Below are 20,111 nucleotides of genomic sequence, written 5' to 3' on the forward strand. Positions count from 1 at the left end.
TCAGTGTCTTCTCAACTCAGATATTCTGTGTTCTATGATCTTCTGGCTCGGATAGCCAAGACTTTGCCCCTTGACAAGAGATGACTCCCCGGAAAACATCTCGTCTACTTCCCTGGTTCTCTAGGGCCCTCTCCCTGTCTTCCTGGGTTTAGAGTGAAATGATATCTCCAGTGTCAGGGCATCTCAGGACCAATCATCAGAACAGTGAAGAGTCCAAGGACTTAGTCTCTGGACAGAATGAGCACCTTCCAAGCATAGAGTACATTCTCTTTATTTCTCCTCCCACCCTATTCACCCCAGATCAGAACTTGATCTCTGAGTACTCGGTATATGCCTCTTGACTCTTCGGGTTGGGTCTTCTGAAGTGAAGGGATGCATAATGTAACTCCTCTGGTGGGGCTTGGGTGACTGGGTCAGGTGGAGGTGGTCTGAGGACTCTCCCATTATTCTGTAGGAATAAGGAACAAAGGATCCATCATAAGCCCGGGATGCTGGGTCTTAATCTGACCAGGGGAAGCCATCACGCTTTGGGAAGGAGATTATCATGGCTAGGGAGTAGAGAGTCTTTCTCTTTGGGCAGGTAGATGTCACCTACTTGCTAAATATTTTCAAGGTGTGTCTGGGGAAATTGTGGGCTGGGAGTCAGGAGGACTGGATTTGAGTCTAGCCTTTGCCTCTAACTCTCTGAATAAAACTACTCTGCCACCAGACCTCAGTCTGTTAGTCCTAAAAATGAGGACAGGTAGAAATTGGTGGTCCCTAAACCTATACCTCTGTGACTTTTTCTTCCCCTAAAGTCTGTTTCCCTTTCTGTAATAATAACTGGTGTTTTATGTCATACTTTAAAGTCTGATGGATGACTTACATATGTTGTCTCAGGGGGGTCTCATAACAACCCTGTGAGGTAAGCATTATAGGGATTAGTGTCTCCATTTTTTCAGATGATAAAATTTAGGCTCTGCAAGGATGACCTGGGCAGGGAAGGGAGGTAAGGGCAAGGTGGGGGCTAAGCATTCTGGCTATCCCCACATAGCCAGAAAGTGTCAGAAGCTGTCTCTGAGCCAAGGTATTTGTGACTTCATAATGAGTCCATTCTGTCAAACTTTAGCTGCACCAGAGGATGTCTGGTATTACTCCATGACCTTGAATAAGCCTGTTGTTCTTTCTACGTTTCAGTTTCCCCTGATGTAAATGAGGAGGGTTGGATTATCTGATATGTAAGTTCCTTGAGTTTAATTCAGACCTATGAAAAATCAACAGAGTTGGACTAGGTGGTCTCTAAGGCTCTGCCAATAACTGACTATGTGATGTTGGATAAGTCACTTTCCCTCTCTTGGCCTCCTGTAAAATGAGGGGGTAGGATTATTTGTTCCCTACAGTTCCTTCTAGGTCTAAAATCTATAAAAGCTGAGTTAGATGAGGCCATTTTCCTCTCTGGACTTCAGTCTCACCCTCCATAAAATTAAGGAGGATTAATAAAGTAATATCTAAGGTTCTTTCTTGCTCTGAAGGGGAGGCACAGTTGTGTCTTTAAAAGAATGCTGGATTTAGAATCAAAAGGCCTCAGATTTAAATCTCAGCTCAAGCAGAAAGTAACCTGGATTAAATCACTTCCTCTCTTTCAAACTCAGTTTCATTGTCTGTGAAATGAGGAATTGGGAACAGCTGATCTCTGGGGGTTCTTCCACTCCTAAATCCATGATCCCAGATGATGCAGAGAGGTGTGTTGACTCAGAGGCTTGCCAATGGGTAGAGTTATGGCAGGAAAGTGATGACTGAGACCAAGCAGGCTACCACTTTAAAGGGGAATGAGCATGATTTGTCAGGGCATGAGAAACAAGACACCACCTCATTCCAGCTGCCCAAAGTCGAGGAACAGAAAAGGGAAGGGATTTCCCTCCACATCCTCTCCTTGACCTCCCTTCTTAACCAAAACAGCTTCAACTGCATCCTTCAGCTGAAGCCATCCTCTCCAAAACCACCCACAATCTTTCAGCTGCTCAACCCCATGGCCCCTGCTCTACTCTTGTCTGCAGTGTGGGGCAATGTTTACCATCCTATCCACTCTGGATCTTTACATCACCACTTTCACTGGGTTCCTCTCGACTGGACCTGTCCTCAGTGCCCTTAGCACATAGCACTTGTCATTCATGTCACACCTCCTTGTCTTTAGCATAGGTCTTTTCTCCTCTCTCTGGTCTGCCACTTGTCGACCTAATCAGCTCCCATTAGTCCCGAGTCTTATCTCTCTTCCCTTGCATCCATGCCCTCCACTCCATTCAGATAGCCACCCTCTGAGTTCAGATCCTTCTGCTTTCTGCTAGACTATGGAAATTGTCCCCTGGTTTGTCTCGCTGCCTCCTGCATCTCCACATTAGCTGTACCTCTTCACACAATTCCATCTCCTGCAGGTACAACTTTGCCGGTACCCTACGAGCCCTTACTCTGGCCACTCACCTTTGCCTATTAGAACCCTGAGTTTCCTTTCAAGACTCCAGGCAGGGACCATGTCTCCCAAGAGGCTTTTCCTCATCCTTCTGGGTGATTAATATTCTCACCTTTCCAAATTACTTTGTATAGATTTCATATATGCAATAGATGAAATAATGTCTTTCAAAGTTATCTGTTTTCATGTTGATTCTTCTTCCCCTGCCCCAGTAGAAGCAGGGACTAATTTATCTGTCTCACCATCTACAAAGCCAAGCAGAGCACATGGTAGACCTTTTCATCTTTTTAACCAGACCCTATATTTTTGTCTGCCTGGCTAACTAGCTTCCAATGAGGCTGTTCCCCTTTCCATAGAAATCAGCACCTGTTCTGAAACAAACCTGGAGAGTGTCGTGGGTCAGGGAGAGGTGAAGTAAGCTGCTTGAGACCACACAGTCAACCTTCGATTGAGGCCAGTGTCCTGGCCATTCCTCTATGCTGCCCCTTATGTCTCACACAGAGCAACGTTTCATAAACCACTCATTCAATGGAACTGAAGCCAGTTCATACCCATCATTCCCCAGATGATGAAACTGAGGCTTAGATTTGGGGAAAGGGCTTGTCTAAGGTCCCACAGCCAGGAAGTAAGTGTAAGAACCACTCGTGGATTTCTTCAGATGCCAATTAACATGAAGTTTGATGTGTGGAGGTGGGATTTCAGTACCAGGGTCAGCTTACTCACCATATCCACATTAACATAGTCCACTTCCACATTGCTCTGGGAATCTGTGATCCCTAGCTCCCCTGTCTCTAGCTGCTTCTTCCTCAGAAACTTCTTACTGAAAAAAAAGAAAAACAAGCCCAGCATCAAATCAAGGTCCCTGAGCAATCACTCCTCTGTCCTTCCAGAAGCCCCCTTCCCATTGCCCTTTCCAGCTCCTACGCCCTGCTTCCCACTCACTAGGCAAGCATGAGGCAGAGAAGGAGAAGGGCCATGATCCCGGCCCCCAGAAGTGCCCCTTTGGAGAATTCGAGACCAGCTGCACTGGCTCTATCTGCAAAAGACAGGATTGGATTGAGTGGTTCTCCTCCGACCTGGCTATCCTGTCTGCCACACCCTCTCCCCACCTGCATCACCCTTCGTTAAGGCTTTAAGATTTTTTTTTAGTGTTCTTTACAATTGCCTTGTGATTTCTAGGATGCAATATTAGTAATTTTACAAATGAGGAAATTGTGACTCAAAAAGGGGAAGGAGATAGCCAGGGGTCAAGCAGCTGGTCAGTAACTGAGCTAAGAAATTCAGAATCACAGAAGGGTCTTTCTAACAGTTCAGACAGCCTGCTGCTGCATTCTAAATCTCTGATCCCAGAGCCCTCAGACATTCCTGGCTACTGAATCTGGCTACTTGCACGTAGAGAACCATCCCTCTTTCTATATCTAATTAATCCCCTGCCCCCACCTTTTCCAGAATCCACTCCCACACTGAGATTTCCCTTGCCCCTGATCTGATATGCTCCTCCTGAGGCTGAGACAGCTGGCCCAGATCCCATTCCCCTGAGGGGCCCAGGCTCCTGCCCCTCCAGGACCCCACCTGACACCATCAGGACAACAAGACTGTCAGTTCCATGTGGATTTCTCCCCTCGCAGCGGAGGCGGAGATCAAGGTCCCATTTCTCCCTCAGGATGAGGCTGCTGTTGGTCCATGCCCCAGAGGTGGTGGACCTCACCTGGAGGAGGTCATTGTTGCCATTGTCTTCCACTATTCTCTCTCCCACCCACCAGATCAAAGAAGGGGTGGGCTCTGCCTGAATAGAGCAGGAACAGAGTAAGCCCTCATTAGCCCAGGAGCAAAAGGGGTCGAACAGTCTTGGAGGGTCTGTGGGGAAGGACAGGAATAGGGATTAGTAGGGTTCACTCTCTGACCTTCTGGGACCCAGGCAACCTGAACCCAGTGCCCTGGAACTCACACTGCACAGCAAGGTTCAGGGAGATGTGCTGGATCCCCCATTGGTTCTGAGCTTGGCAGGTGTACTCCCCTCCATCCTCTGGCTGGACATGGAACAGTTCTAGACCCAGGATCCCAGGACTGGAGAGAAGGGAGGAGTTCAAGGGCTGGCTCCCTTTGGCCCAGTTCATGTAGGCAGGGGGACTGCTATCAGCAACACACTCCAGCTGCAAGGACTCTCCCACCAGGACCACCAGAGATGAGGCATTTCCTAGCATAGCAACTAATAAAGACCATAGAGAGAAATATTTAGAAGCAGAAGAAAACTTAGAACTCATTTTATCCAAGGTCCTCTATTTACAGATGAGGAAACAGGCCCAGGGAGGGGCAGTGATATTCCCAAGATCACAGTTTCATAATCACAGAATCAGAGTCAGAGGGACCTTAGGCATCTCCTTCTCTACCTCACTCTAGAGCAAGAATTCAATTGACAACATCTTCAATAATGGGTCATTCAACTCCTGCTCAAAGACCCCTAGGGAGGGAGAGCCTAATATACCTTTGGACATTGTTAGTTGCTTTCCCTTCCCCACTCCATAAAACATTAACTGGCTTCTGTACTCTGGGTCAAATGGGACAAGCCCTTTCCCCTCTCCTACGTGAGCCCCCTTCAATGTTAGTTATGATGTCCCTCCAGAACATTCTCCCTTCCAGGCTAAAGGGCCCCAGATCCTTAATTCCTACAAGCAGCCTTCCTATGGCATGAATTGGAGGCACTTGGACATCTCACTTGCCCTTCCCTAGATGCCATTCAGCTTATCAACGTCCTTTCTAAACTGTGGTGCCCAGAAATGAATGCAATGCACAAGACATGGTCTAACCAAGACCTCTTCTTCCTAGAAACTATACCTCCCAATGAAGGCCAAGATTTCATCAGCTTTGTGGATGGCATCATTGCACTACTGACAAGATGGAAGGGAAGGGAATAAGCACTTATATGGTACCGTGTACGTGCGAGGCACAGTGTGAATCACTTCTTACAAATAGAATCTCATTTGATCCTCACAACAACCCTGGAAGTAGGTAGTTATTGTTCCCATTTTAGAGTTGAGGAACTGAGGCAAACAGGTTAAGTGACTTGCCCAGGGTCACACAGTTTGTAAGTATCTCAGGCCAGATTCAAACTCAGGTCTTCTAGACTCCAGGTCCATTTCTCTATTGCTGTGTTTACTGAGAACCCCAAATCACTTTCAGAAAAATCGCTATGTGGATGTGGCTCCCTTTTTTTGCTGGGAAAGTCCATTTATTGAGTATGAGTATAATATTTTGCCTTTTATCTCTTATGTTTAATTTTTATTAAATTCACCCCAGTTTTTGAGCCTTTCAGGATCATTTCACACCATAACCATCACCCAGGATGTTAGCTATCCTTCCCTGTTGTTTATCATATGAAAATTTAGTAAAGTGTCTCTGAAGCCTTTGTCCAATCCATGGACAAAAATGTCTAATAGCAGAAGGTCAAGCACAGAGCTCTGGTGCAGAGGAAGCAACAGGGCCAGGTTTGGAACCTAGGTCTTTGGATTCCATGTCCAGGGTTCAAAGAATGCAGACTTAGATGTCTTGTTTGTCTGTCCCTCTATCCATAACACCCCCCCTCCAAAAAAAAAAAGCTGTTCATACACAAACACACACACTCACACACATATACACACTTATACACACAAACACATATACACATTCACACACACTCACATATACACACATGTACACACATACAAACACAGGCACACACAACCACATATGCATACACCCATACATGGAAACATACAAGCACATACTTACACTAACACACATGCATACACTCACATATACACTCACACACTTATATACATAACACACACAAACACACACTTTACACACATTCACACACAGACAGGCACCTACACACAAACATACAGACACACACATATACACATACACACTCTCTCTGTCACACACACACACACACTCTCACACACCCCTTCTTGTACCTCTTCTGTTTGACCCCAAAGCGCTGACCTTCAGGTTCTCTGGGGCATCTGTAAGAGACACAGGGCATTGGCTCTTGGAGGAAGCCTGATGCTCCCCAGAGCATAGAGAGAACAGTGTTGAGACAGAAGGCAAACACTGTCACCCTTCAGAAGACAGTATCAATGACAATAATACCCATTTAAATAGTGTAAATCCCTTCCCCACCCATCAAACCTTGGAGGGATATAATGCATATATTCTCCACCACTACCCATTGTACAAGAGAAAAAGGGAAAGAAAAGGGAAAGAAGGGCCCCCTGATTCCAAGTCTGAACTTTTCCCTCTTTCACCCACAGCCCATCTCTGCAACCCCACTCTCACACACCCAGGGTAGACCAAGCACTGAGTCCAGTCTTCTAAACTCCTCACTCACTGCCCCCTTCTCTGCAACAGGATCACTCACATAGCACAGAGAGGTTCAGGGAGGCATGCTGGGTCCCCATCCGGTACTGAGCTTGGCAGCTATACTCCCCTTCATCCTTTGCCCTCAGCTGGGGCAGCTGCAGGACCAGGATCCCAGTATCTGAGGGCCAGGAGGAAAGTACCACCTGGCCCCTGTGGGCCCAGCTCAGAATGGCAGGAGGGTTGCTGTCAGCTTGGCAAAGCAAACGCAAGGACTTATCCTTCGGGATAGAAAGGTTTGATGAGATCGCCAAGCCTGGAGGGGGGAGGGGGAAGGGGGAAGGGGAAAGGGGGAAGTGGGAAGAGAGGGAGAGAGGAGAAAAGAGAGAGGAGGGGGAGGAGAGGAGAGGGGAGAAGAAGGGAGGGGAGGAGAGGACAAAAAGAGTCAAGGGCATTGTCTCCTCTTCCCATCTGGAACTTTCTGGCCTTTTCCATTTCCATACACACAACTTATACACACAAACTGAGCTGAGAAAACTAGTGCCCCCATACCCGCAAGGTCTCTCCTTCCCACCATCCCTCCGTCCTCCATACCTCTTCTGTTTTCCCCATCAACGCTGATTCCAAAGTTCCTTAAAGGATCTACAACAAAAATAAGGACCTGACTGTAAGGCAATCTGCCCACCCCCTGTGACCCCGCCCCACACGCTAATGTAGAGTGTGGCACGGGTGCTCACTATCACTAGTCTATGTTATAAACACTTTCCTTGGAGCAGCCTCAGGGGGCAGGGAGACAATTGTTAGCCCTATTATCTCGAGGAGGAAGCCGAGGCTCCGAGGGGAGGTCACTTGCCTAGGGTCGCCCACAGAACCGGGCTCTCCCGGCTGCAGAAACCCTGGGGATATGACCGTCCACCTTTTGTAGAGGAATAAACCGAAGTCGAGGGAAATAAAATAATTCTTGGGACAAAAGGTCGGTTCTGACTCCTCTGCTCTGTGATCTGGGGAGAAGATTCTGAGCGGCGGCTGCCTCCTCGAGAGAATGAGGAGAAAGGGGTGGATTGGGAAGCTTCTGGGGCGCCCCACATCTCGCCAGAGCACCCTCCGACAAAGTGATGAGACTGTCGGACGGGCTGAGGAAGTAAGACAGAAGGGGGATTCAAAGCCAGGATTTCGGACTCCAAGCCCCTCACAAATTCCTCCCTGACATTCCTTACGTTCCCCAGTGACTCCTACCTTCCAGAGGGTCGTGGGACTGTTTCTCGGCCTTAGATTTCTCTCGACCCCTTCACTGGCACGACTTTCTTACTCCCTCAGACCCAGGTATCATCTCCCCCGCCCCAACACTCACAGGACACGTTGAGCGGGACGGTTGTCTCTGTGCGTACTCCAGCCCCAGGGAATGTCATCCGACAGGTGAGGCTGGTGCCATGGTCCTGAGGTCTCGGGGTGAGGGTCAGCTCAGAGAAATAGGGAGTCCGTTGGCTAGGTTCCAGGTTGGAGAGAGCAGCCCCTGTCCAGGAGAAGGTGGGTGGTGTCCCCTCCCGACAGACCCAGGGGGCTGCACACATCAGTGTCACAGAGTGCCCCGGCTCCAGGATCCCTGGAATAAAGATGTCTGGCTTCTGTGTCAGAACTAGGGGAGAAGAAAAAGAGTGAGCCATACCTTGGGGGAGGGACCCCTAGGCCATCTCCTCAATTAATAGTCTAAGGACCAGGGGTGTGCTAAAACATATGGGCTCAGAAGAGCCAGCTGTTAAATTTTCAGGGTTGGCATGTGCACCTCAGAAATTGGCAAACGCTATAAATCAGGGGGTGATGTATTGTTTTGCTGATTGTTAAGAAAGCGATGGAAAAATGTTAACAATGTAGATTACATTTTTTATCATTTTAAAAATTTATTTAGCATTTTATTTTCCCCCAATTACATGCAAAAACAATTTTAAACATTTGTTTTTAGAACTTTGAGTTCCAAATTCTCTACCTTCCTCCCCCACTCCCAACCCCATTGAGAAGGCAAGCAATTCTATATAGGTTATATAGGAGTAGCCATGCAAAACATATATCCATATTAGTCATGTTGTGAAAGAAAACATAAAAACTCAAGAAAAAAATAGAGTTTAAAAGTATGCTTCAATCTGTATTCAGAACCATCTGTGCTTTGTGGGGGGATAGAAAGCATTTTTAGTCATTAGTCCTTGAGAGTATTCTTGGATCATGGTATTGCTGAGAATAGCTAAGTCATTCATAGTTGATCATCTTACAATATTGCTGTTACTTTGTACACAGTACTTTCACTGTGCATCAGCTCATATAAGTCTTCCCAGGTTTTTCTGAGAGCATCCTGCTCATCATTTCTTATAGCACAATAGTATTCCATCATCATCACATAGCACAGTTTGTTCAACCATTCCCCAATTGATGGGCATCCTCCCAATTTCCAACTCCCTGCTACAAGAAGAGTTGCTATAAATATTTCTTTACATATAGCTTCCTTTCCCTTTGGGTTTTTTTAATCTCTTTTGGATATGGACCTAGTGGTGTTATTGCTAGGACAAAGAGTAGGCATGTTTTTATAAGCCTTTGGGCATAGTTCCAAATTGCTTTACAGAATCATTGGATCAGTCCAGAAGTCCACCAACAGTGAATTAATGCCTCATTTTTCCCACATACCCTCTAACTTTTGTCATTCTCCTTTTCTATTCTATTAGTCAACCTGATGAGTATGAGGTAGTACCTAAGCATTGCTTCCATTTGCATTCCCTCCATCGAGTTAGAGCACCTTCACATATGGCTACAGTTTTGATTACTTCATCTGAAAATTATTCTTATCTCTTGAACATTTATCAGTTGGAGAATGGCTCTTATTTTTACAAATTTGATTCAGTTCTTTATATATTTGAGAAGTGAGGTCTTTATCAGAGAAACTTGCTTCAATTTTTTTTAATTTTTATACAGTTTTATACAGTTATGATTGCTAAATGTATTTCCCAGTTTATTCTATTCTCTCTCTCTCTCTCTCTCTCTCTCTCTCTCTCTCTCTCTCTCTCTCTCTCTCTCTCTCTCTCTCTCTCTCTCCCTTTCCCTCCTTTCACCCTGTTCCCCCTCAAAAGTGTTTTGCTTTTGACTAGCACCTCCTCCAATCTTCCCTCCATTTAATCATCCCCCTTCTCTTATCCCTGCTACTTTCCTGTAGGATAAGACAGATTTCTATACTCAATTGAGTGTGTGTTATTCCTTCTTTGAGTCAATTCTGATGAGAATAAGGTTTACTCACTCTTCCCCTTCCCCCCCTCTTCCCCTCCACTGTAAAAGCTTTTTCTTGCCTCTTTTATATAATTGACACCGTTCTATCCCTCCCTTTTCCCTAGCACATTCTCCTTTCTCACACCTTAATTTTATTTTTAAGATATCATCCCTTCATATGCAACTCATACCTGTGCCCTCTGTCTAAACACATTCTTAACTGCCCTAATAATGAGAAAGTTTTTATGAGTTACAAGTATCATTTTCTCATGTAGGAATGTAAACGGTTTGACCTTGTTAAGTCCCTAAACTTTCCTATTTACCTTTTTATGCTTCTCTTGAGACTTGTATTTGAAAGTTAAATTTTCTATTCAGCTCTGGTCTTTTCATCAAGAATGCTTGAAAGTCCTCTGTTTCATGGAATATCCATTTTTCCCCTGAAGGATTATACTCAGTTTTGCTGCATTGGTGTTTCTTGGTTGCAATCATAATTCCTTTGCCCTCCAGAATATAAGATCTTTTCACGTAGAAGTTGGTAAATCTTGTGTTATTTCAGATTAAATTTAAAGATGTCTTATACATTCTTTTTAAATTCAGAGTCAAATATGGAAATATGTTCTGCATGATTGCACATGTATAACCTATATGAAATTGCTTGTTGTTTCAAGGAGGGGGAAGGGAGAGGATTTGGAACTCAAAAAAAATTGTTTTTACATATAATTAGGAAAAATAAAATATTATTCAAAATGATAAAAATTAAAATTTGGAGTCAGGTTGTTAAAAAGTTATCAGCACATCCCTTCTCAGGACCCTGCCATTGGAATGTCCTTTCCTAGAGCCCATCGTGATCCTCCCTTCCCCAAGAATCTTCTACATACCTAAGTCCTGAAATGCTCATCCCTTCCTGTGGTCCTGTTTCTGCCCAGAGAAGAATCCACCTTATGTCCCCTAGTTGGTGATGGCTATGGGGCTGTCCTTCAAATATTGTCAGACCCCTCACCTTAAGGCCCTCCAACATTTCTGGCCCAGGATATCTGGGTGTATTGCCCATGCCTGATGGACTCACCCAACCCTGCCTGAGATCCTGTTTCTCTACAAAGAGAAGCCCAGAGTACATCCCCTCCTTCATCTCCCACAGCCTCTATGCTCTCCCTAGCCTCTGTCTGCTTGAGTCAATTCCTGCTTAGACAAATGGCATGTTTCTCCCTGGGGACATGGAGCAAAAGGAACTTCCCAGCCTGGTCCTCCCCCACAGGGAACCACTTTATTGTACCCAGGGCCCTTTCCCTGTCCCACAGGTCCCTACCTCTCACATTCAGATTAACCTGATACTTTAGGTAGCTGAATTTTTCCATCCATCCTCTCTCCATACGGAAGAAGTATTGTCCACTGTCCTTTCTCTGAACATCTGTGATGCTCAGGGAGCAGTTGTCCTCCATAGGGTCCCCAACTAGGTGGAATCTTCCCACAGCCTCTTTTTCCACCTCATGGTTTTTGTTATTTGTGGCCACCAGGACACGTTCAGAATACATGAGTCTTTTCTTGAACCAGTAGCCATAAATTGTGCCAGAGGAGGACCAGGAATCAGGGTAGAAGAAGGTGCAGGGGATATAGATGCAGAGCCCTTCCTGAACTGTCTCTGACAGTGACACCTGCAGTCTATATGCATCTTCTCGGGATTCGGACCCTGCGGACAGAAATAGATACAACACCCAGCAGCTAATAACGATGCTGATGATAATTATTGTTGATATTGTCATTTAGGGACTCAAGTTTTACAGAACACAGGACAGGGAATGTCAATGCTGGGAAAGATCTTAGAAGATACTTCAGTCCAGTCCCATTTTAAGATCTGTTAGGAAACTGAGGTCAAGAGAGATGTCTGTGACTTGGCTTAAAGAACCTCAGTCAGCATCAGGGGCAGGACTCAAGCCAGGCTCTCCTGGCTCCAAGGCCAGCCCCTGAGGGCATCCCTTCCCGTCCCCATTCCTTGCCTCTTTTCACTCACCCCCCAAGGACAGCAGCAACAGCAGCAGGAACATCTCTGAACCAGGAGAAGACAGGCTCTGTCTGGTCACTCCCTCAGGCTTTGTGGCTTCTGTTTGACCAGCCCTAAGGTTCATGGAAAAAAAAAACAGAAGTTGTAAAGAGAAAAAGGCAGCAGGCCCACAACCCTGGGAAATGATGCGTCAAATGAGCGGGGGTTGAGGAACTTCTGCTCACATGTAGCCTGGTTGTTCACCCTCCTCCCCCAGGCTCTCTTAGATCCTGCACCTCTCCCCTCCCCCAAGCTGGGACAAGTAGAGCTGACCAGGGTAAAGGGAGGGGAGGGGGATGGAGTCTAATGGGGCTTTAGTCCTGGGGGGGTGGGGAGGGAGTGTCAGAGGGATGGAGTGAGAAACAAATGAAAGGGAGAACAGTCAGGTTTTTCTACCCATCACCCTATGAAAAGGAGAAGAAGAGGAAGGAGAAGTGAAAGTCCCAGACACAAACCTGTGATGAGTGGAGGGGCCAAGGAGTCCAGAAGCTTTGCCTGGAGGCAGAGCCATGTCAGTCCAGGCTCTGGGTAATCAACCCCATGCTGAGACTGAGGCCTGAAAACAGAGAAGGGCAGAGATGGGGGGAGGTCAGAAGAGAGAACTTCAGAGCTGAGGGGAGGGGGAGAGCTAAAAAGGACCATAGAACATAGAATGTCAAAGTTTAAAGGGTCAAGTCCCAGGATCTGAACTCCTAATGCAGAGACATGTGATTTATATTGAAAACTCATGAAACCACAGATCCTTTCACAGGCATCAGGGATACAAGGACAAAAATAAAGTGGCCCTCATCAAGAAGGCTATGTTTTACACCAAATCTAGCTGGATCTTCTGATGACAGAGTGCCCTCTCCACACTGAAAGCCAATGATCTTCTGGGAGGGGCAGGGTTGATGTTGATCACTGTCTCCAGGGCTTTATTCCCAGATAGGACACTGGCAGTGTCTTACAGGGTTGGAGGATGGGACTGGAGACAAGGAAGGAGTTGGAATAGAGGTAACCACCCTCAGGTTCTCACTCCATGGCATGCAGGGACCAGAGGACCAGAAATGTGCTTTGATTATGACCTTGGGCAAATGATTTCACCTCTCTGCCTCAGCTTCCCTCTCTGTAAAATGAGTAATTCAGGAAAGATGATTTCTATGTTCTCTTTCAGCTGCACATGTCAAACTCCTCTGTTACCCAAAGACATGGCCAAACCCTCCATATTGTTACCTCTCTCAAGTGTTCCATTTCCATGCGAAACTATGTGGACTCTTTGTCTTCTAAAACCCTCTGGACTCTGACCTCCATGCTCTTTATTCTGCTGAAATCTCTGTCTGTGAAGTTATCAATCATCACTAAACTGCATAATCAAATGTCCTTTCCTCCATCCTTACCCTTCTTGACCTCTCTTCAGGCACTAACACTATCAACTACCCCCTTCTCCTCCATAATCTTTCCTCTCTTGGTTCACATAACCCTGCTCCCTCCTGGTTCTCCAGCCACCTGGCTAACCCCTCCTCAGCTTTCTTTTCTGCATCCTCCTCCAGGTTACGCCACCAATCATAAACATCCTCAAGACAGCCGTGGGCCCTCTTCTCTTCTTTCCCTAAACTCTCTTGCTTCATAACCTCATTAGTTCCCATGAGTTCAAATTAAAATTTCTTTGCAGATATCTCCTTATCTGTAGAATTAGCCCTTCATTCTCTCATAAGTTCCAGTCTACATCAACAACTGCCTCTTTCACATCTCAGACTAGATGCCTCATGCACATACCAAACTCAACAAGGGCAAAACAGAATTTAATCTCTTTTGCCCCAAATTAGCTTTTTGGATTACCATCAAGGATTCCACCAAATTCCTAGTCACCAAAGATTTCAACCTAAGGTTTATCCTTGTGGCAGGTGGAATCTGAAATGATTGAAGAAACAAACATTCTGAGCTTATCAATTTAAGCAATGCATGCCAATTTCATTTCAAATTGTGACCAGACCTCCTCAAATTTGTCACTAGACTCCAAATACGGGGGGGGGGGCACAGATGTTTATGCATTAATAGATAACAATGAGCAGGATACAAAAGACGTATAACTAGGTCATGTGATTTCTAATTAGACAAAACTTTAGAGACTTTTCAAGTTGGGAGGGAGAGAGTGAACATTTCCCTGAAAATAGTAAAGGACGTATCCCAAACCTTCCCCCAACTGTCTGTGTTCAATCAATGGAGCATGGAACAATAATTAATTGGCAGGTTGTAATAGTAATGGAATATAAAGATCCCCCTGTATTGGCTTGGTTTTTGGTGTTAAAACCCAGAGCTTGTTAATCCCATTTGTGGGATGAACTTGTTGATGTGAAAAGAGAGGGCTGGACTGGCAGGAGCTGATGATGTAGATTTGGAGAGACATAAGAGAGAGGCAGAAGAATTTTTTGGAAGCAGCATCATGGAGGCAGAGAGAGACTGAGAAGATTGCTGAGGGCCACTTTGAATTGCCCAGGACTTTGAGACCTGCCACCCAGAGCTGCCAAGGACTGAGGAGACATGGCTGTTATGCTGGTACTTTGTCTGTTTTGATGTTGTTTTGCCAGATTTGTCCCCTGTGAAGACAGTCCTGTTTTTATAGAAGTCTTGGAACCTTGCTGTTGGTTCAGAGCTCCTAAGACTGTTCTGCAGACAGAGAGTGAATACTGTCCACTGGTGAAGGACAGTGCTGTTGCCACAGAAGTCTTGGAACCTTGCTGTTGGTTCAGAAGCCCTGAAGAAGGATTTTCTTATTGTATGTTTGCAGAAATCCTGGAAGAGGGTTTTGCTAATGTTTTCAGGGGTCCTAGGACTGTTCTGCAGACAGAGAATGAATTAATGAAGACACTGGCAACGTATCTTGTGGCCTTGCTAAGCTTTGTCTCCCCAGGAACAAAGATTGCTGAGAACTTGCCTCTTGTCAAGATGAAGAAAAGACCTCCATTTGGGTATTAAGTGCTGTGCTTAAGCTTGTTGTAACTCTGGGGTAGATTCAATTGTGATCCAAGGGTGGGGAACTTTTGACCTTTTTGTGCTCTGTGATTAAACAAATGAATGTACTTTGCTTATGATTGGAAACTAATCTCCATTTGAGAACAGGGGCTTTGTGATGGACTAAATGAATGTACAGCCTAGGGGTGGAGAAGTATTTAGAAGAGGGACTTTGTGATTGATTAAATGAATGTAATATCCTGGGGTGGGGTAGTACTTGGAGATTATTGAATCACACTTAGTAAATGCTGTATTTTGAATGATGTCATATTTTGATCTTCTCTGTTCTTAATTTTTCACTGAATAAAATGGAGAGCACCTATGCTGGTATTTTGAACCTTGGGAAGTTGCCTTTGCTTGGCATTACATTACACAGGGACAGAGCCAATGTTCAGATAAGACCTATAGGTTTCTTGAGATGGATAATTGTGAGAAAACTGCTTGCACCAGTCTTTGGTTCCTAGTTTCTGCTCAGCCATAACATAGGTCCTTAGTTAAGTGTCTCTAAGCATTAGGTAGGCGTGATCTAGCTTCCCAGTTGTGCAGGGCTAGGTTCAAACAAAGCATTTAAGTTTTCTCAAAATTCTCATAATTGAATAGAGTTTTCTTATTAGAAAGAAATTAAACTAGGCCTATAATTGAATAGAAAAGGAACTGGGCTAAATTGAAAATTGAGTCACAAGACAGAGTCAGTGTGATTCACTCAATTCCATCAATTCACCATTTTGATTTGTTTGGGGGGGAGGGGCCAGCTATAGGATTTCTCATATATTCATAATCAAAATTACATAGTCAGGTTACAAATGAAACCACTTAGAGGGTTAAACAAAGTACTAATTTTGAGAGGGAAGATTTGCATGTCACCAGGGTAACCAAGAAAACTCAGCACATACACCATGAAACAAAAGGTCAAAGCAATATAAAGATGATCATATATATCAATATGAAGATGATGTTAAATAATGTCAAATCTCCTCATATCCTAGTAACCCACTTTCTTTTTTTTAATCAAATGTTTTATTAACTTCTAGTTTACACCATTCATTACTGCAAGATTTTGAGTTACAAATTTTCTCTCTGTTTTTCCCCTACCCACCACCAAAATATCCCCTCCTCCAATCTGCTCTCTCCCGTACCTTCTACAATACCCCCTCCAACTTTCCAGTAGGGTACGGTGGATCTCTATGCCCCATTTGCTTTTAAAACTTTGAATTCCAGATTCTTTCCCTTCCTTCCTCATCACCCACCCTTACTGGGAAGAGAAGCAATTCAGTATAGGTTGTACATGTGTAGCTATGCAAAACATTTCCATAGTGGATATACTGTGAAAGACTGACTATATTTCCCTCTATCCTATCCCACCCCCCCCCCACTTGTTCTATTCTCCACTTTGATCCCGTCCCTTTTCAAAAGTGAGTGCTTCCAACTTCCCTTCCCCCCCAGCCTGCCCTCCCTTCCAACATCCCCTCTCTCATCCCCTTCCCCCCTACTCTCCTGTGGGGTGAAATACCCTATTTAGTGTGTATGCCATTCCTTCCCTAAGCCAAATTCAATGAGAGTAAGGTTGACTCATTCCCATTTGCCTTCCTGTTCTTCCCCTCCATTGTAACCATTTTCCCTTGCCTCTTCTATATGAGATAGTTTACCCCATTCTGTCTCTCCCTATCTCCTCTCATTATATTCCTCTCTCACCTCTTAATTTCACCATTTAAGTATCATGCCTTCCTATTTAATTGGTCCTGTGCCCTCTACCTATGTATACCTGTACACATATATACACACATTCACATATGTATTCATGTGCCCATATGCCCTCATATATATATATATGTGTGTGTGTGTATACATATATATATGTGTGTGTGTGTGTGTGTATACATTTCCAATCTAATTTTGAAGGAATCATTCTCTTCAGTGAGCTTTTGAGATTATTTTTCTATCAGGCAAATTTGGCTTTTTAAGGCATTCTTCTCCTCATTGCCTTTTTGACCCTCTTTTGCCATTTGAATTAGTCTATTTTTCAAGTTGTTATTTTCTTCAGTCAGGTTGTTGACTCTCATTTCACAATTTTCTTGCATCATTCTCATTTCTCTTCCCAATTTTTCCTCCACATCTCTTATTTGCTTTTCAAAATCCTTCTTAAGCTTCTCTATGGCCTATAACTGTAATGTAATGCCAAGCAAAGGCAACTTCCCAGGTTCAAAATACCAGCATAGGTGCTCTCTATTTTATTCAGTGACAAACCAAGAACAGAGAAGATCAAAACATGACATCATTCAAAATACAGCATTTACAAAGTGTGATTAAATAATCTCCAAGTACTACCCCACCCCAGGACCTTCCAATCAATTACAAAGTCCCTGTTCTAAATACTTCTCCACCCCTAGGCTATACCTTAATTAAGTCCACCACAAAGCCCCTCTTCTCAAATGGAGATTAGTTTCCAAACATAAGGTCAAAAGTTCCCCACCCCTGGATCACAATTGAATCTACCCCAGAGTTACATCAAGTTTAAACACAGCACTTAATACCCAAATGGAGGTCTTTTCTTCATCTTGACATGAGGCAAGTTCTCAGCAATCTTAGTTCCTGGGGAGACAAGGCTTAGCAAGGCCATAAGATACATTGCCAGTCCCTTCATGAATTCATCCTCTGTCTGTAGAACAGTCCTAGAACCCCTGAACACATTAGCAAAGCCCTCTCCCAGGATTTCTGTAAACATACAACAAGAAAATCCTTCTTCAGGGCTTCCGAACCAACAGAAAGGTTCCCAGACCCCTGCAACAACAGCACTGTCCTTCACCAGTGGACAGTATTCACTCTCTGTCTGCAGGACAGTCTCAGGGCTTCTTAGCGAACAGCCAGGTTCCAGGACTTCTTCAACAAAAGGACTGTCTTTCACCAGTGGACAAATCTGGCAAAACAACATCAAAACAGACAAAGTACCAGCAAAACAGCCATGTCTCCTCAGTCCTTGGCAGCTCAGGGGGCAGGTCTCAAAAGTCCAGGGCAATTCAAAGCGGCCACCAGCAATTCTCTTAGTCTCTCTCTCTCCACGAGGTGCTGCTTCCAAAAAAGATCTTCCGCCTCTCTCTTGTCTCTCCAAATCTACGTCACCAGCTTCTCCCAGTTCAGGACTTTCTTTTCACATCAACAAGTCCATCCCACAGGTGGGATTAACAAACTCTGGGTTTTAACACAATCAATTTGAAAACCAAGCCAATACAGGGGAATCTTTAATTGCCATTACTATCACAATAACCAGCTCATATTTTTTTGGAAGCTTTTGGTGCAGGAGTTCTGACTTCACTGTCTTCCTCCTGTTCCATGCTTTGATCCTTTTTGTCCCCAAAATAGGAGTGCAAAGTTGTGTTGCTCTGTTTACTTTGCTGCCTTCATTTGCTCATGTTGCCACTCAATCACTTGACTTTTGGGCTCTTTGCCACAGTAGGACTCTGCTACCAGACAGGGGAGCTTTGTATCAAACACTGGGGTTTTCTCAGCTTCTGAAGGTATGAATTGTGTGCCCTCTCTGAAGCCTCCACACACTCTGGCAAGCTGGTCACACACCCTATGACTTCCACCCTAGACTGCAATCCAGATCCAAGCAGGTTAAAGCAAGAGCCATTACCCCTCAGACTTGTCACTTGGTCCTCCTACAAGCTGCAGACCAGCAGCTGAAGCTGCCAAGTGGTGGTGGCTGCAGGGCCTGGGCTCCTCAGTGGCTTCTTGCCTGGGGGCAGAGGTCAACTGCACTCCCAACTACTGGATCCAAAATTCCACACTGCACTGACCTCTCACTTTGTCCTTAGCATCTATGGGTTGATAATTCTAGAAACTGCCACAGCTGCTGGTGATCTGAAGTCACTCCAGCTGGTTGCCGATCAGGCCCACCCTGGGGCTAAAACCTCTGGCTCACGCAGGGTCGACTCCCAGAGCACTTTACTGGCTACTCCCTGCCAGTCTGCAGGGCTGTCCTCAGTGGGAGCTAAACTTCTTTGTGTCATTTTGTGGGTTCCTTAGCCTAGTAACCCACTTTCAATGTCCATTTGATCATTCCATCTTTTCTTGAGTCGTACATGTAGTTATCTGGTCCCTGGAAATGTCTTCTCTTGAACTTTCTGAAACAACCTCATTCTCAGGACAGTTCTGAAGAGGGCTCTGCTTCTCTGATTCCAAATGTAGAGATTTGCAGGTAATTCTGCTAAAATCTGCCAGTAACAAGACTCATATAATTTAGTACAATCTCTCCAATTTGATTCTCCAAACCTGAAACTTCAGAGATTTTCAGTTTTTATGTACCACGCTGTTTTATCTTCACCCAAACCTGATGTAAGAGGCTTTAAAAAAATTCATGAGGGTCTAACATAAAATGAATCCTTCTGTCTTTTAAAATTATCAGATACTTTCAAGTGGGAGAATAATTTCACTTTCTTCACAGTTATCAATGCAATTTTATATGCAAAATCCATAAGCCAATGTTGGCAGTTTATTACTAAAACGTACTCAAAGTCTGAATTTTCATACTAGCTATATTTGGAAGTCAATCATATATACACATAGTTCTTAGAGAAAACAGTCTAATTCTGTTGCTTTCTGAAAATTTACTATTCCATTTAATTACATTAATTTACATTACACCTTTGTCTTATTATTTTGTCTAAACCCCAAGATATCATCCCTATATTATAATTTGACCCCAAATCCATATTAAAATTTAAGATTTTTTTTTCATATGTATATCCTTTTATAGTAACTCAGAGAAGTTAGTATCAATCTATGAACAGACTTACTATTGTACTTACAAAACACTTCTACTGCTCACCTTGCCCTGATAATAGAAATTTGAAAAGAAAAGGAGGGACATAGTTATAAGTGTCAAGACTCATCTCCTTGAGGGTTCAGAATGACTTGGCACATACCATAACAGGGGGAAAACTGCCTTAACTGTTTTAGTCCAGGCAAAAGTCATATCTGAAAGCTAATCATGGAATCACAGAGTATCAAAAGTCAGGCTCTGGATTAACCAGGTGGAAAATTTTTCTCTTCAAA

The 20,111-nt window shown here is 44.5% G+C and overlaps 1 protein-coding gene across 2 annotated transcripts; it reads right to left on the minus strand.

Moving 5' to 3' along the window:
* Positions 1-264: 264 nt before the first annotated feature.
* LOC138161848 (sialic acid-binding Ig-like lectin 10) lies at positions 265-12,142 on the minus strand. Of its 2 annotated transcripts, XM_069088856.1 has the most exons (11): positions 12,039-12,142; positions 11,337-11,717; positions 8,136-8,420; positions 7,379-7,426; positions 6,846-7,100; positions 6,403-6,450; positions 4,395-4,655; positions 4,019-4,303; positions 3,389-3,482; positions 3,170-3,266; positions 265-448 (listed from the first exon to the last, which is right to left on the minus strand). In XM_069088856.1, the coding sequence occupies exons 1-11, from the start codon at positions 12,070-12,072 to the stop codon at positions 302-304; spliced, it is 1,935 nt and encodes a 644-aa protein (XP_068944957.1). In that variant the 5' UTR covers positions 12,073-12,142; the 3' UTR covers positions 265-301. The 2 variants fall into 2 exon arrangements, with proteins under 2 accessions (XP_068944957.1, XP_068944956.1); XM_069088855.1 differs by lacking the exon at positions 12,039-12,142 and having other exon boundaries at positions 11,337-12,017.
* Positions 12,143-20,111: the final 7,969 nt, after the last annotated feature.

The sequence above is a fragment of the Petaurus breviceps genome, unplaced genomic scaffold, assembly GCF_028583685.1.
Source record: "Petaurus breviceps papuanus isolate PSGF00001 unplaced genomic scaffold, PetGlider_PUasm1.0 185, whole genome shotgun sequence".
NCBI lineage: Eukaryota > Metazoa > Chordata > Mammalia > Diprotodontia > Petauridae > Petaurus > Petaurus breviceps.